Source organism: Sabethes cyaneus, chromosome 1, assembly GCF_943734655.1.
Source record: "Sabethes cyaneus chromosome 1, idSabCyanKW18_F2, whole genome shotgun sequence".
In the NCBI taxonomy this organism is placed as follows: domain Eukaryota; kingdom Metazoa; phylum Arthropoda; class Insecta; order Diptera; family Culicidae; genus Sabethes; species Sabethes cyaneus.
The window spans coordinates 169,477,371-169,494,979 of record NC_071353.1 but is presented as its reverse complement, the minus strand read 5'-3'; the positions used below and the strand labels follow the sequence as shown (position 1 = coordinate 169,494,979).

Sequence of the window (17,609 nt, the reverse complement as noted above, 5' to 3'; positions counted from 1 at the left end):
GACTTTTAGGTATCAGAAATGTTTTATTTATTATTGATCTATCTTCCCTAAAGTCAGAAAAATCCTTTCTTACGATTTTTTCCACTGATGTTTTTTTTGGCACAATATTATTTTTTGTATGTTATGTTTTTCAATATTTAGGTATTATAAATGTTTTTATTATTGATCAATCTCCCCTAAAGTCATAAAATTCCTTTTTTGCAATTTTTTTTACTGATGATTACGATGATGATCATGATGATTGCCGATAAAAGGGATTTAAGAAAGGAATTTTGTAGCTTTAGGGAGGTTAATCAATGCTTGTCTAGCTGGAATCATCATGTAGCATGAAAATGATAACATTTGGGTGTAAAATAAATCAGTGAAAAAAAATATTTTTTTTTCACCCGGATAATCGAGTCTAAAAACCCGGATAATCGAATCCCCGGTTAATCAAATCCCCGGATAATCAAGTCCGGCCTGTACCTGTTTTGAAGTAAAATTTCGTGTTTAAGTCCAAATTCAAGTCTAATGTAATTCTCATTTATCTTCAAATTTAAACTCTAATTTCAATTCCAAAATTCCAATTTCAAATGTTATGCCAGGTTCAGTGTCAAAGCCTATTCAAATCCAACTTAGGTCCAGTTTCAAATTCCGATTTCAGTTCCAAATTCTAGTCCAATTTCAACTCTGATTATTTAAATCCAATTGAGCCCGAAAGTCGAGTTTTCAACCAAAATCGACCGTCATTTTTTGTGATAACAAATAATAGATTCGCCATCCTACGCGATTACTCGATTTTACGGACCAAAACATTCTTCGTAAAGGTCGGGTGCCCCAGCTTTTGGTTATGTTTGGGCACGCCAGTGCCTGCTAGTGTTCCAGTTCGAACCTTATTGTTCCGCATTCTGGTCTGCGTATTGATTTGTCATGGTGCCGCTAAAGAAGAAATCAATCGGCTAGGAAGGGCATCGGAGCCGAGCTTAATAATGTGGGATCGGAAAAGCTGGTCACTTACCTGCAACGACTGAGTGTTATTATTTGCTGCACTGAACTACTCCTGGACTGTACAACCTAGAAAGTGCTGTCCCAAATTATTTCCCGCCGACTATCAACAATTGTGGCAATTACACTGCGGTAGATCCTGCAAAACGGTCGTGAAGTTCCCACGAACCATTTGCTCGTTGACTTCAAAGCTGCTTATGATACCATCAACCGAAAAGAGCTATGGGAAATCATGGACGATAACGGCTTTCCCAGGAAGCTGATCAAACTGATTCATTCTACTATGGATGGTACACAGTGCTGTGTTCGAATTTTGAGTGGATTGTCGAGTTTATTCGAATCACACAGAAGGTCTGTGGCGTAGGCTGAACAGCACACCAGACTTGAACACGAAGCAGAGAGGATTGGGTTAGAGGTAAATACGTTTAAAACAAAGTACGGTTTCGGTTACTGCGGTTACTATGAAAGTCGCTACGATTGAACGAAATGAAGGTGCGCCAATTCGGGCATTCTCCAGGGCCGCCACAGTGTCACGCTACAGTTCTGGAACCAGGCGAAAAATTGGGTCCAAAATCTGGTTATAAAAGTGGTCCAAAATATAGTCCACAACCTAGTCCAAATATTTTCCAAAATCTGGAACAAAATTTGGTAAAAAATGTTGTCCACGATATAGTCCAGGTTTAAAACATGGTTCAGATCCAGAATCTGGTTCATAATCTGATCCAAAATCTAGTTGCTGTCTAAAAATCTGATTAAAAATGTGACCCAAAATATCCAAAAGCTGATCCAAATTTGACAAAAATGTGGTCCAGAATCCAGTTCATATCTGTTCCGAAAATTGTTACAAAATGTAGAAAATTTGATGGTTCAAAACTGGATCCAAAATTTGGTTGGTGGTTTAAAATCTCATTTAAAACGTCCAGAATGTCAAGTTTAGAATCTGGTACTAAATTTGATCAAAAATGTGGCGCAAAATATTATCCAAAATCTGGTCCAAATCTGATAAAAATGTGGCCCAAGATCTGGTCTGGAATCTGGAGTCTAATAAAAAATAAGGTCCAAAATGTGATCGATAATGTGGTTTAGTCTTATCCTAAAGCTGGTTCATGACGAAAATGTGGTCTCAAAACTGAAAATGCTAATCTAGAATCTGGTTCCAAAATCTGAAAATGTGCTTTGAAATTTGGTTCAGAATCTGTTCAGTAGGATCGTCCAGGTCCGGAATCTGGCTCAAAACCTGATCCAAAATCTGGTTGGTGGTTTGAAAAATGTAATCCCAAAATATGCGCTATGACCAAAATCTGGTGCATAAAAATGTGATCAAAAATATGGTCCAAAATCTTGTTTATAACGTGGTCCAGTTCCAGAGTCTGGTCCAAAATTTGATCCAAAATCTGATCCAATCTGATTCTGTAGTCCAGAATCTAGTCCAAATCTGTTCCAAAATTTACTACAAAATTTGGAACAAAATGTGATAAAAAATGTGGTTCAGAACTTAGTCCAGGTTTAGAATGTGGTTGATGGCTTAAAATTTTATCACAAATAATAAACTTGGAATGAACACTGAGGCAAGAAACGAGGGAGTGTTAAATAGGGGGTCTTCGTCAAGAGCGCCACAATGTCACGCTGCGGCTCTGGTCTTAGGGCAACCGGCCAGTTAGGTTCGAGGTACGATGCTGATCTAACAAGCCAGTCGTCGTATGATGTTTGAATTTCGGTTGGGCGATACTGCAAGATAGGGTCTGTAGGATCATTGCACTGCATAACCACGAAATTGTCCTGTACTCTGCCTACATCCAATTCAGGAACAAAAGAATCGCTAGCTTTAAAATGTGATTCTTTTTTTTTCGAAAATTATACTTCGTTAAAATAACCGAGAACCGCGTTTTCGTACGAGACATCAGTTTTGATTGGGTCTTAGTGACCGGTCGAGAAAATTGGTTGAATAGAAGGGATGGTTGTGCACTTCTTCGATACAGTCGAGCTTACAGATGATAAAAGTGTTTATTTTATTTTGATAATCTTCATAGTATTCTGTTGATTTTCAAAAGATTCATCATTTCGCACCTCTTGTGTCAAGAACTTTCAATTTTTTCTCGTCTAAAATTTTACTTAAAATTTCCAACAATTCAGCTTTAGTGCTGCCCATCATATTCTCCACTATCTCTATGTCTTCCTTTGCTTTTTTCTCTTTAATCTTATGCTGATTGGTATTAATTTTCTGATCATCGCTATCGATAAGATCAGCTATCACAGACCTAGCAGTTGTCGTTTTACCTTGCTTGCCTTTCTTGGCCAGTTTTGCATGGGCTTGCTTGTCGCGCTTAATACGTGACCTAACACGATGTTTTCCTCGTCGGTTGGCGCACTCGATTCTTAGGGATCTCGATCATTTTGCTAGTCAATAGAAAGGCAATCTTGTTCTTCTTCTTCATCGTCAATAATTCTCCTTTTTCGAGGGTTTCTAGGTCAAATATCTTCTTCTTGGCCCTTGGCCTTTTCATTGCTTTCCGCTATCTTGAGAAACAATAATAGAATTACCTCGTTGTATTATTCTAGTCGACACTTCTATTATAGGTAGTTACATTTAGGAGCGAGGAATTTTGAAACCTGAAAACCGTCACTTTCCGATCTAAAATTACAGTAGATTCTATACTGTTGCCTTAGGCGGAACCAACGAAGTCGTCGGCTGACTAGGGTTTTCCTGCGTTGCTACTTTATCCGCTCTAGGCATTGTCTGTACAGACTCTAGTTTGTTCTGCGTCCCACTCATCATCATTATTAAGTGTTGAGTTTTTCACTGGTTCTGGATTTGCTATCAATTATTACATTAGCTGAAGCCGTTTCTTCAGGGCACGCTAATTGCAAAGCACCGGTGGTGCTCCGTTGTATTTTCTCGATTTAGAAGCCACCTCCTATATAATCAGCGATGTTCTTCTTCAGTTGATCTTACGAAAACTGTACAATGTTTACATTTTTGAACTCGAACAACGAACAGCAAACAAATATAGATGTTTCCGTAGCGACTCCCTCCTCAGCGTGAACCTGACGCTCCTCTGAAATGAATGTCAATAGGTGCGATGCCCATCACTAGCCGTCCGTCATGTTCACTTGCGAAAAGCTGGATAAATTTGTATCAGAATTATAGTAGGCGGTTCGTTAGTGGACGGCGGCGGAGACTACGAAGCACACGTTCGTTCATAAACTAAAAAGTGCGTGCGTTGTGTACAAACAAAAAATTCAGAAAACAGAATGTGTTTATGTGTGAACCAGCTGAAACTGGTAAGATAAATTGGTGGCGTTCAAAATTTTACTCCACGTTAAAGCACAAGCGATCGAAATCGAATTAAAAGTGCCATAGGCGAGTTGTTTTATTTGTCCAAATTAAAATCAAGAGGTGATTACTTTTAGTTACGCTTGTATTTTTCTAAAATCAATTAACAATAATTGTACAACAATCAGATACTCTCACATATATAATAACACACTTCTTTCGTTAAAATTTCAGCTGCATCAAACCACTCGAACGTCTATCTACTAGCTTTGACTATTTCTTCTTCTTCGACTTCGGCTTCGACCAGAAGGACATCCCGGGCGGGAAAACGTACAACTGGGGCACAATGCCACTCTGCGGAATGGTCACATTCGTCAGAACCCGTTTCAGCTCGGCATCGAGCTGAATGGCCAACAGCACGTGCCGAGGGATGATCCGTTTCTTGCCGCTGTTCAGGGCGTTGTTTCCGGCTAGTTCGAGTATTTCGCTCGTTACGTACTGCATTACGGCCGTCAAATACACGGAGGCACCGGCGCCGATCCGTTCGGCATAGTTGCCGCTCCGTAGCTGCCGATGGACTCGCGCGACCGGGAACTTGAGATCCGCACGTTTCGAACGGGATTGTTGTTTCGGCTTGGCTCGAGGTGTATCCATATTTTTCGCGTTTGAATTGAAGCAAGCGTGCAGGCGAGAAGGAAGAACACAACGCTCGCAATTCGATTTAAATAACCCGACTGGCGTCGCAGTAAGCTGTGCGTCTGCTTTTTGTACTGGCGTGGAAGCCGTCGGTCGCTCGCAGCGACGTGAGTGAACCGCAGTGAACCGCGACCATCGAGGTGAGAAATTTGTATTATTTTCATGAACGTACATGTTGCCCACCAGTCACAGGCGGACGCATGGCGCCGGCGCTATCAAAACCTGCGGTTTTGCTGATGAACAACCAGCAATGAATGTTTACGTTTATACACGACTAGGTGACCCGGCAAGCTTCGTACTGCCAAAAATTACATCCCACATCACGGTTTATTACATCACGTTTTTATTTCGATTATTATTACGAATTACATATAACGTCAATTTAATGCTTTTTGATAGACAATATTCTTCGTTTTGTTGTCCGGCGCGTAAAAATATGAAGACGAAGGTTTTCCAATACGCGAACATGCCACCTATAATTGGCCATGTGAAAAGCAAGGGAATTTAAGGTTAATCCCACATACTTCCAAAGATTGACCTTGCGATTAGTTGGTAGTTATTGGAAACGCACGACGAACCGGAAACTGAATACGCTTAAATTCAAAAGATAAATCGGATGAGATCAGAGGAATTCCCGGGATGAGCATTACTTCTCCCTTGAATTTACCTCTGAGTATCACTGCTTGAATTATATTACTTTTCAGCTGCTTCACGACCAATCTGGTACCATTGCATAAGCTTGGTTGATTTAGGTTCCGCAGCATTACAATGACTTTCAGTCGTAAATTATGTGATGGTAATCCAGGCAATTCCAACGAATTTAGGAACTCCGTTGGATAATTTGTTACTTCTTCTGGATTAGTCACACTATCAATTGGTTTGAATGTATGTAATTGTCCGGGAATCTCATTTTGGATCAGAAAATTCAAATCATCCACATCCTTATTTTTCGCCGTCAAAATCGCACGTGCGCTTAACCAATCATGGTTCACATGATTATGAACGATGTTTGGGAACACGCTCTCAATGAGTTCCTCTTTCGTTGCTGTGAAATGGCAGAAATTAGGCGGGAAATCAATCAATCCGATGGAAGCGTGAACTGATACTTCTCCATTGCCGATCGCAAGCAATTGATTTGACGTCTCTGAAGACGAATCGTTTTGCAACGCACCGCGCATATTCGTCGTCAACCGCAGCTTCCTCACATGGCACCACAAAGCCACGACAGCTTTAGGCAAGCATTGATTTCATCCGCTGCCGTTGATCGTGGAATAACTGGAAGCGTTTGTCGGAAATCATCTGACAGCAGTAACATTGCACCCCCAAAATGTCGTGAATTATTTCGCAGATCTTTCATCGTCCGGTCGAGTGCCTCCAATGCTAGTTTGTGTGCCATTGTGCATTACGATTACTTTACAACACTCTGCAACACTTTCGCCATTATGGAATTCTTTGCCATGTTGCATGTCGGTTCATCAGTCAATTGGAGATTCAACGGCAGTTTGAATGCAGAATGAGCCGTTCTACCACCTTCCAGCAATGTAGCAGCAATCCCTATCGCTGCCCTTGTTTACGTACTTGGAAACATATTTGATAGATTTAACTGAATTGCATAATTCAACATTGCAATGAGTTTTGAAGGCTTTGGAGAGTATCGGCGAATAGGGAACAACCCAGCTGTTGTCAACATTAACATTATTTCCTTTTGCTTTAATTGTAGTAGTTTTACCGTTGTCTTCGGGGGCACGACGTCGATACAGGGGATATCCATCGTTTCCGGAGATAGTGTCTGCGACCAATGGACGTGGATATCGTTTCGTACATTTATTCCCAACCATGCATGGAGATTCTGGATTGTGTTGACCGCAAGGACCGTGCACCACATTTGTTGTAACGATATCGAATAGTTCAGGATCAGTTTCTGAATCAGGAATTTCTGCGCTTATGATGTCGTCAATTTGGTCAGGACGTAATTTGTCTACTAACCAAATGAGCGCATGTGAATGCGGCAGACTACGTTTTTGCCATTCGATGAAGTACATCCAACATCTAACTTCTCCAAATACACTTCAGAACAATATCACGGGACTCAACATTTTCGCCAACGATGACGAGAGCAATTTCATCAATTGTTGGAGCATTGAATTGACGTTCATGACTTCCTGTTGGACGTTTATCCGCTCTAATAATGATTTTGTGGCCATCAGAAGGCATATATTCCAATGCCGTTTTGAATAACCGTACTAAATCGTTATGTTCGTGAAGAAGTTCTTGTAACTCTCCAATAATCTGTCGTTTCACAACACGGTTAACCCCGCAACGTTGATCAGTTTCGGTATCAAAATTCCCAACGAAATAAATTTGAAGAAATTTATGATCTGCATTTGCTGACGGCAACAATGATCTGGTTCGATGATGAATTTGCCCTTGAATCTATATAATCGTTGGCCATTTTGAAATAGAATATTAATCCCACGGAAAGATTTTATTTAAAAGGAAGTTACCTTAAACGTCGGATTAAATCCATTTTCTTCAACAATATTTGCAATATTTGCATTTGCAATATTCTTCCTTCCGCGCCATTGCTATTGCACCTTAGTTGTCCTCGAAAACCGGTACGGGATATATATTTTCAGCTTCCATTGTATCGGTCATAATGTTTCGCTTACACAGCTGCTCATAGCAATATATTCTGCTTCAGTTGACGACATTGCTACAGCGTTTTGCTTCTTTGAAGACCAAGCTACGGTAGAGTTGAAAACCTTCAGTAGATATCCTGAGACACATTTTCGATCATTTTCATCACTAGCAAAATCCGCATCGACGAAACCAACTACTGGTGCTGAATGGGCATTGCTTTTGTATACTAGTTTAAAACGTTTAGTACCTTGAAGGTATCGCAGCACTCGTTTTGCGTGCTTCCAGTGCTCCGGTCCTGCTGCATCCTGGAATCTCGATAAATAGCCAACAATTTAACATAAATCCGGCCTTGTTCCCAGCATAAGATACATCAGGCTTCCTATGAGTTCACGGTATGGTTGCTCACATTTTCCTTCGTATCGTTGTAACTGCAATCTCACTTCAGCGGGTGTATTGCACGACTTAGAGTCACTCATGCCGAACCTCTTTAGAATCTTTTCAATAAGTCCCAACTGAGAAAGCTTCATAACACTATTCGCTCGGTCGCGCTCTACCTTAATACCGAGAAAATGATGAAGTTCGCCCATATCAGTCATATCGAAACTCTTCGTAAATATGCTTTTAATTTCCGCAATATTCCTGACACTCTTGGCTGCAATCAAGAGATCTACATATACAACAATGTATGCAGTATCACCATCTTGCTGTCTGGTGTATAAACAATAATCGTATCGTGAACGAGTAGAACCATGGATCTCCAAGACTTCATTAAAAGGACTGTTCCAGCAACGTAGGGACTGTTTTAAACCATACAGAGAACGTTTCAACAAGCAAACCTCATTTTCTTCAGCCTTTACACCATCCTTTACAGCATACCGTTTAGAAACGCCGTGCGAACGTCCATTTAATGAATTTCGTAACAGCGATTATTTGCTATGGCCAATACAGTTCGAATTGTGTTCAATCTTGCAACCGGCGCGAATGTCTCTTCATAATCCACGTGTTTCATCTGCATAAAGCCCTTGGCTACCAAACGAGCTTTAAAACGCACAGGATTACCATCAGCATCCGTCTTCAACATGAAAACCCATTTACTAGGGACTGGAACAACAGACGCAGGCTTCTTCACCAGCACCCACGTGTGATTTTTATTCAACGCCAATAGCTCTTCGACTGCCTGTAGCCACTGCGCACGATCTGGATGTTTGTTGATATCATCGTAACTGTTTGGTACCTGAGAAAATTCAATAGCAGAATTTGCTCCGTATGACGTTAAGAATTCTTTAAACCAGCCTGGTCCCCTGCACTCCCGACCACTGTGCCTTGGTGTAGACTCGCCTGGATAGTTACTACCTATCTGTTGTGGTGGGACTGCCGACGTATCTGATTCTGATTCTTCACTTTCCTCCTCTTGCTCCGTTTGCTCTAACTCTTCAGCATTAGGAGCATCGACAAATTCGTCTTCCTCTGCTGTCACTTCATCCACCTCTTGCCCTTGCATTTGTGGAATCAGTAAAGGAATCACTGTTTCGCCAGAGAACTGCTTATCGACGATCTTTAAACAGGAATTCTGCTTCATTGAACCGCACATCACGGGCGACGATTAATTTTCTACTACCACGTGACCACAAACAATATCCGTATGGAGCATAATCAAGCATTACACATCGTTGTCCAGTTGCATCCAATTTGCTTCGTTTTTGTTTTGGAATCCAGGAATAAGCTACGCAACCAAACACACGTAGCTTGTCTACCACAGGTTTTTCACCATGCTACATTTCTGCAGGAGTTTTGTTTGAAAGAGCCTCCGTCGGACTTCGGTTTATTACATAGCCTGCATTCAATACAGCTTCACCCCATAAATATTTTGGCGCACCCGATTCGATCAGCATAGTTCGCATCTTTTCCGAAATTGTCCGGTTGAATCGTTCAACTACTCCGTTGTGTTGAGGAGTGTAACCAACTGTGGATTCCACCTGTATTCCTTGCTGCTTGTAAAACGTCAAATGTTGCTTACTGAAATACTCTCGTCCCAAGTCGCAACGAAGATTAGCAATCTTCACTCCAATCTTCGCCGTCGCCATTGCCTCATATAGCTTGAAGTAATCAAACACTTGATCTTTCGACTTCATAAGGTACACGGCAGCAAAATGAGTGTAATCGTCCACAAACGAAACAAAATACTGAAACCCATCGTTTGTTGCAGGCGTGATTTTTCCACAAACATCTGTATGTACTCTCTCCAACGGTCTTGTAGTAGCGGGTCTTGTTCCACAGAAGGGCAAACGTACTAGCTTTCCTTCCGTGCAGGTATCACAAAAACCACCATCACCTCGTAGTTCATCTATTCCTTTTACCATTTTTGAGCTTTGCAGCTTTTTAAAATTTCGATAACTCAGGTGTCCGTATCGACGGTGCCATAGTTCCAGCTTATCGCAATCAATTTTTGCAGCAGACATTTTCAATGTCACTTTTCCGGTTTGCGTCTTCACTTTCCCAGTAACGGTTCCTTCCTTAATGCCCTGCATACTGTCATCATCCTTGGCACTTTTGATAGTTACCGGGGCCGGCAACATTTTGACAGAAGACAAATATTTTTCTTCCTTCACCATATGCCTGCTGGCTCCAGAATCCAAAATCCATTCCAGCTCGTTACCAGGTAGCACCTCTGCTTCCTTTGAACAAAACCAAGGCTATTTCACTATCAACTGGAATATCCGCTGCATTGGCCCGTACCGTTTGCTTCTTTGCCTTCGGACAGAATGAACGTTTATGCCTGAAAAGTCCACAGTTATAGCATTTTCCAGCGAAATTGCTTCTAACAAATTCCTTCTTTCCATGCTTTACTGCCAACACTACACCGTCAGATCCGTTGCTAGTGCTTGAACCACCTTCTCGCCCGTTGTTTTTCAGTTCCTGTGCCAACAGGCGTGCTTTCACGGTATCCAAGCACAACATGTCGTCAGGGAGATTTTCCATCGCCGTTGTTGTAACATCGAAGGAGGCCGGCAAAGTTATGAAAAGTTGGCTCACCTGATCCAATTCGGTCACGGTAGCTCTCGCATCTTTGAGCTGTCTTATCAGCTCATCAAATTTACGGAAATGGTCTTTTAACGGTGTTCCTTCCTCCATTTTCAGTAGCGAAAGAGACTTACGAATGTACGTTTGTGCAGCAAATCCTTTCTTTGCAAACGTATTGGCCAAAGATTCCCACATTTCCTTTGCCATTTCCTTGTCCCGAACATACCACCGCCACCAAAAGAGCTTTTGCCTTATCGTTTTTGTCCTTGAACGCCGCTTTCTTTGCTTCAGTTGCGTCTTCAGCCGACGGATCCTGTTTCACTGCCTCCAAAACTCCGTGCTAATTGCGTTTCGACTCGAAATTTCCACGCATCGAAACCTTCTCCAGCACACTGAACTACCCCAGCCTTTTTCGCGCTTGTGGTCATTCTGCTCGCTGCTGCCGGAATCTTCAGTTCTTAAAACTTGCTGCTTCTAGAGTCTTTCAAGTTTGGAACAATTCCGAAAAAAAACTGCTTCAAGAATTTTCAAATTACTGTCGAACTGAGCCCATAACCTATGGACGAATAACGAAAATGATGTTTCTTGAACAGTGGTTTATTAGTAACTAAGGAAAAATATCTAGGTAACAGACCTTTAGAACAAATGAATATTAAATCGACTGCTACTTAGATTTGTTTCTTCAACAAGTATCAACATATATTTATAATCTTTGAAATAATATTTTGTTTCGAAAATGCATAGCAAAAATAGAAAAAAAAACTCATCGAAATCAACGAAATATTCACTTCAATCACGTACAAATTTCTTGGAAAAATCCCAGAACGTAAATAAACTGAAAACACATAATCTTTGCAATATTTTTTGTTTCGTAAATCAGCAAAATTTGAAAAAAAACTCACTGAAATCAATGAAAGATTCATTTCAATCACGGACAAATCTCTCGAAAAAAGCAGAAAACGTAAATAAACTGAAAATACTTTATCTTTGGAGTAATATCACTTGTTGCGTAAATGCTCAGCAAAAATAGAAAAAAAAACTCAGCGGAATCAATGAAAGTTATACTTAGATCACGGAAAATCACAAACGTAAATAAAAGCTCACTGAAAAGCGAAACACCGGCCTCAAAACTTTTTTTTGTATGAATGAAACTTTCTTCTTATTTCGTATGAGAAGAGTAAAAAACAATTTTATCCTTACTACTTGTTAACACCGTTGTTTGCCTCACAACGTCGCTAGAATATAATATCGTAGTAGGTTGCAACAAAGGCATTGCAATTTTATATGGAAAACTAATTTTTCGAGTTTTCCAATCTCTACAGTAAATTTTCCAATTTTCCAAAAGAAGCACGCAATTCGGCTGGAGTTGATAGATAAATAGATAACGATATTGTTTATAGATACATGGCTTCATGAATAGTGCTTGAGGCCAATAAAGAGCACCTCCATATTATTAACTCATCTAACTGTGGGACACTTTAGCGCAAATCTTTACCAAAAACCCTCAACGATGAGTAGATCTCGCTCGATTTGTTCACTATTGACTTATTGGCCCTTTTGAAATGTTAATCGAAAAAATTTAATGCACCTATTATCATTATGTATTAAACAGATTTATTAGCAATCATTAAATAATAACTAGACGGTAACAAACACCAAAACATATCACACAATTTTCACTTTTAGACCACTACTGTGTCCACGTTTAGCTCTTCGCCTTCTTCGGCTTCGACCAGAGCGACATCCCGGCCGGTAGAAGATACAGCGCGGGCAAAATGCCGCTCTGCGGAATGGTCACATTCGACAGCACCCGGTTCAGCTCGGCATCGTTCCGAATGGCACACATCACGTGCCGCGGAATGATTCGCTTTTTGCGCAAATCTAGCGCATTGTTACCGGCTAGTTCGAGAATTTCCGTCGTCAGGTACTGCATTACGGCCGTCAGGTATACGGATGCACCGGCACCGATCCGCTCGCCGTAGCGGCCGCTTCGCAGCTGCCGATGAACCCGAGCTACCGGAAAGCTGAGATCTGCACGACGCGAACGGGACCGCCGCTGTTTTGCTTTGGAGCGTGTGTCCATGTTTGGCTGATAACGATAACGATATGATGACACACACCGGCTGCGTATAGATATTTTGCTGATCCACAAAACTTTTCGATTCGATTTAAATACCCTACCAGGACTGGCGTCGCAGTGAGCTGTGCGTTTGCTTTTTGTATTCGCGGCGGCTCTCACACGTGCTCGATATCGCGCATCATTACAGAAAAAAACAACCGCGTCGCGGACGCGGTTTCCGAGTGAACCGAATGAATCGAATGTAAGACGGGAGAGAATTGCTCGGTTTTCGTGAACGTACATGTTGTCTATATCAGCAGGGTTAACGATAGCACAAACCATTTTGGCCGGTTGTTCATGTAAGTAAATAGTTTGTACGAACAATACAGAGAAACGAATGAATGTGCTGCCATTCTGTCTGGAGCTAGTGGGCAGCAGCAATCTCGTTTATTCGTGGTTCCGTTGAAAGTTCTCCAATTTGATTTTGTTTTTTTTACGGACCAAGTTCTGATATCACCTTTCCACGGACCACATGTACGTTCGTGAAAAAATTACTCAAGTATCTCTCCTTCACGGTCCGCCGGTTCACTCTCGCGCTTTGCTGCGATTCGCGATACTAAAAAAGCAGACGCACAGCTTACTGTGACGCCAGTAGGGCATTTAAATCCAATCGCTGTTTGCTTTAATCAGTAGAGATTCTTCACGACGACGGACGTAAATTATCGAAAAAACATGAAAACCCCACAAGCCAAGGCCAAACGGCGATTTCGTTCGAAACGTGCAGGTCTTAAGTTCCCGGTAGTTCGGATCCATCAGCGTCTGCGGAATGGCAACTATGGCGATCGGATCAAAGCTAGTGCATCCGTATATTTGACGGCAGTAATGCAATACATAGCAAGCAGAATTCTCCACTTAGCCGGTAACAATACGTGGGATTATCGGAAGAAAAAAATCATCCCCCGTCACGTGGCGTTGGCCATCCAGAACGATGTAGAACTGGGTCAGGTCTTAGCGAACGGGACAGTTCCGAAGAGCGACATTTTACCAGCTGAGAATTCTTTATGGTTGCCGAGGCAGAAGGCAAAACAAATCAAAATTCAGAAATATTTAAGGTTGAAAATTAAAACATGGGAAGTGTGTGATATTTTCTAATACTGGTTTCAACTAGTTATTTCACAGTTGTTAATAAATTTGTTCAATCTTACTTACTTTACTTTAGTGGTGACGGTCCGTTATCCCTCGAGCACCAGCTGAACGCGCATCGTCGCATTGGATCTTCATTACGACAAATGGTCAGAGTCAATATTTGATCCTCGAAAAGACCGTACATCGATGACATCCGAGAAGTGTCAAGTGATGGATCTGAAAGCTAGACTTTCCATTTGGATGCCTCAAAATTGGCCGCCAAGCTTCCTGAATAGCAGCGATCTCTACTCCAAGTTGATTCAGACCCACAACTTTTCGATAACTCGTCTTGCACAGGATACTATCTCATTGAAGTTCTCTTGGCGCAGGAACCAGACCGAACGATTCTTTCGTACTCCGTTGCGTTAACATTATGCTTCCCATCCTCAGCTCCAAAACGGTTCACCATGTCTCACAATTCGTTGAATTTGACGGCTTTTTGCTTCCATTGGTCAGCATCTCAGGTCATTTACTTATGTGTCCATGTCCGCCGGTCCGGCAGAACAAAGGGATGAAATCAGAGATCTCCACTGCTGACCGGGTAACCACCCGCCATGGCTTTTACCTGTCGCCAGGACAGGTTCTCGTCTACAGCTCGGATGTCGTTGGCTAGGCTGCGTCGCCATGAGCCTCTGGGTCTGTGTTGGCCGACCCTATTCGACCGACGCGCGTCCGACAACCGATCAACCGATCAGTCGATCTGCCAAACCGATCGACGAATGATCGATGGAACGGTGACAAGAGAAACTGTCATCGAGCCGGTGAGTGAAACGAGAAAAACAAACTTTGTGCAAAGGCAGCAGTTGTAAAATATTTAGCCTCTCAAAATATTTGCCTATTCTACTTAAAACTAAAGCTTATCTTAATTTTAAAGTTAGTTAAAGCTATCTTAAACTGTAGTTAAAGTTGTTTGATTTGCAAGGTAATATAAAATTAGATTTGTTTGGCTTTTTGCTTATAATTATCTTAATCTAGCATACATATACGATTGGTGGAACAAGAACTAATCTAGCCTAACGCTAACCTATGTTCACACGGTAAGAGTTAATTATCGCTATGCTACTTAAAATTAAATACTAAAACGACTTTACAGCTAGAGCAAACTTAAAACTACAACACCGGAATATCAAACGTTACTAGGGGAAAATAAACGTGAGTCGAAAACACTACATTAATGTAAAATAGCATGCGCACGATTACGACACGATTACGTTCACATCACATTTATACTACATATAAAATTATTCTATATATACATTAAAACTATACACATTAGCGCTATACAGTCATAGGAACATGTAAACTATGTAATCAACATAAATTAAATTATGTTTCCTGCTTCACAGGAAAATTATAACCTTCAAAATATACAGTATAACCTATTTACGGTTTGGAGATTATAAGTTCGGAAGAATTCCCCCTTTCGGTTTGTCGCATTCGCAACAAATTATAATTTTCGTTTATTCGCAAACGATATAAGATATGTCCGGTCGTGGTAGTGATAAAAGCTTATCGAAAGCTACAGCCAAATCATGCGGCGCAAGTAGTGGAGAAAGGTGTGATCCGGATGAAAGTGTGGTAGAGGTGAACACTACGGATAGAGCGAAGTCAACCGCAAAGAATGCGTTGGGAGATACATGCCAAGTCTGCGAGGGACCAGAAACTAACCAAATGGTACAATGTGACGAGTGTGATGTGTGGAGCCACTTCTCTTGTGTGGGTGTCACGCAGCAAGTCGAGGATCAAAGCTGGATTTGTATGAAATGCCAATCTGCTAAAATCCAGCAATCAATCTTGACTGCAAACCCGAATCGTCTACCACCAGTTGTTTCTAAGGAACCTGCAGGTAGCAAACTATCCGTGAATAGCAAAGACTGTCAACGTACCAAGACACATCCAGCGGGAGTAAAGACTAAGCCTCGTATTATAATTGTTCCTGAAGAATGTTCTACAAATATTAATCATTTGGAGCGAGAATCGAAATTGTCACACCGTTCGTCAAGATCCATTTTGAAGCTGCAGTTGATGCAGTTGGAGGAACAACGAGCCTTTGAAAAGCAGGAAGCAGGGAAGCACCGCGAGTATATGAAGGAGAAGTATAAGTTATTGGAGCAGCTGACGGAAAAATCAGTTTCAGGTTCGAATGTTTCCGAAAGTAGAGTAAAGAGTTGGGTTGATAATGTTAACATCGCAATGAAAGATTCAGCGTTTAATCCCGCTGGGCATTCGACAACTAACCATGCCGATCCTTCCAATCAAAAGTTTATACACGGAAGGGAATTGGGCGAGATTCATCCGCGACAGGATAATCCAAACAGTACACCTCTCTACGGGTACAGAACGCCTGCTATTGCATCTAGCCCATGTGATATTGCCCCCTCCGTTGCACAACCCGTCGTTTTACCCGTTGCTCCATCCGGTGCTCGGTCTATTACTCTACCTGTGGCTCCAGCTTTGTTTCCCCATCGTAGATCAGATCCCTACCTGTACAACCAGTCGACTACTCTCCATGAACTATCGAAAGAGCAAATTGCCGCTCGTCAGGCCGTACCTAGAGACCTTCCAACTTTCTCCGGTAATCATGAGGAATGGCCTGTTTTTATATCAATGTTCCACAGTACCACCGCTATGTGTGGCTATTCCCACGAAGAGAACATAATCCGATTACAGAAAAGTCTGGGGGGCAAAGCGTACGACGCAGTTAACAGCCGTCTTATGCATCCATCAAATGTTCCAGGTGTACTAAAGACGCTGCAGATACTGTACGGCCAGCCAGAAGCCATCATACACTCTCTCATCCGAAAAATCAACGCACTTCCGCCTATAAGAGAGGACAGACCCGAAACATTGGTAGATTTCGCAGTAAATGTCCAGAATTTTTGCGCAACAGTCGATGCATGTTCACTAGAGGAATACATGTATAACGTATCTCTGCTTCACCAACTGGTCAACAAACTACCACCATCGATTAAATTGGATTGGGCACGGTATCGCTACACACTTCCAAGGGCCAATCTGGCGACTTTTGGAGAGTGGATGTACTCTCTTGCGGAGGCCGCAAGCATACTAACAGTTCCACCGTTAGTTGAAGACGTCAAGCCCTTAGCCAGTCAAGGTGACAGCAAAAGAACCAGCGTGTTCCTCCATACGCACTCCGAACCGCTAGATGCGGAATCTAACGCGAAGCAGCAATTGCATATCGACATCTGCCCTATATGCGACGGCAGTTGCCAGAGCGCATCTAGTTGCCAGCGCTTCCTCGGTCTCTCTCGGGAATCAAGATGGGCTGCGGTGAGAGAATTCGATCTCTGCCGCAGGTGTCTCTGCCGACAACATGGCAAATGCAGTGCAAAACCCTGCGGAAAAGACGGATGTTTCTACTTTCATCATGAGTTGCTACATAACGGCAAAAAGATGCAATCGTTCACGAACGTTCCAACACAGGAATCTTCTCCATTTCCAAATCAGGACTTCAGTTCTAAGCAAGGGTGCAATACACATCACTTTGCCTCTAGCGCTGCGTTGTTCAAATATGTCCCGGTTATTCTTCAAGGAAAACATGGCGCAGTGCGTGTATATGCTTTCTTAGATGAAGGATCAGCAGTTACGCTGCTAGAACAAGAAATTGCTGATCAGTTGAAGCTAGAGGGAGATATCAATCAATTGAGTCTTCGTTGGACGGGCGGCACGGAGCGTCACGAAAGCAATTCACGTGTGGTGGACGTGGAAATCGCTGGAACACAGAAGGAA

General features: G+C 42.0%; 1 protein-coding gene across 1 annotated transcript; it reads right to left on the bottom strand.

Annotated features, from left to right (window-relative positions):
• Nucleotides 1–276: 276 nt before the first annotated feature.
• LOC128732834 (histone H2A-beta, sperm-like) lies at nucleotides 277–4,936 on the bottom strand (the record flags this gene model as incomplete). Its single annotated transcript, XM_053826238.1, has 2 exons — nucleotides 4,593–4,936; nucleotides 277–304 (listed from the first exon to the last, which is right to left on the bottom strand). Coding segments are annotated over exons 1-2 (348 nt in total), but the record flags the coding sequence as incomplete, so codon positions are not given.
• Nucleotides 4,937–17,609: the final 12,673 nt, after the last annotated feature.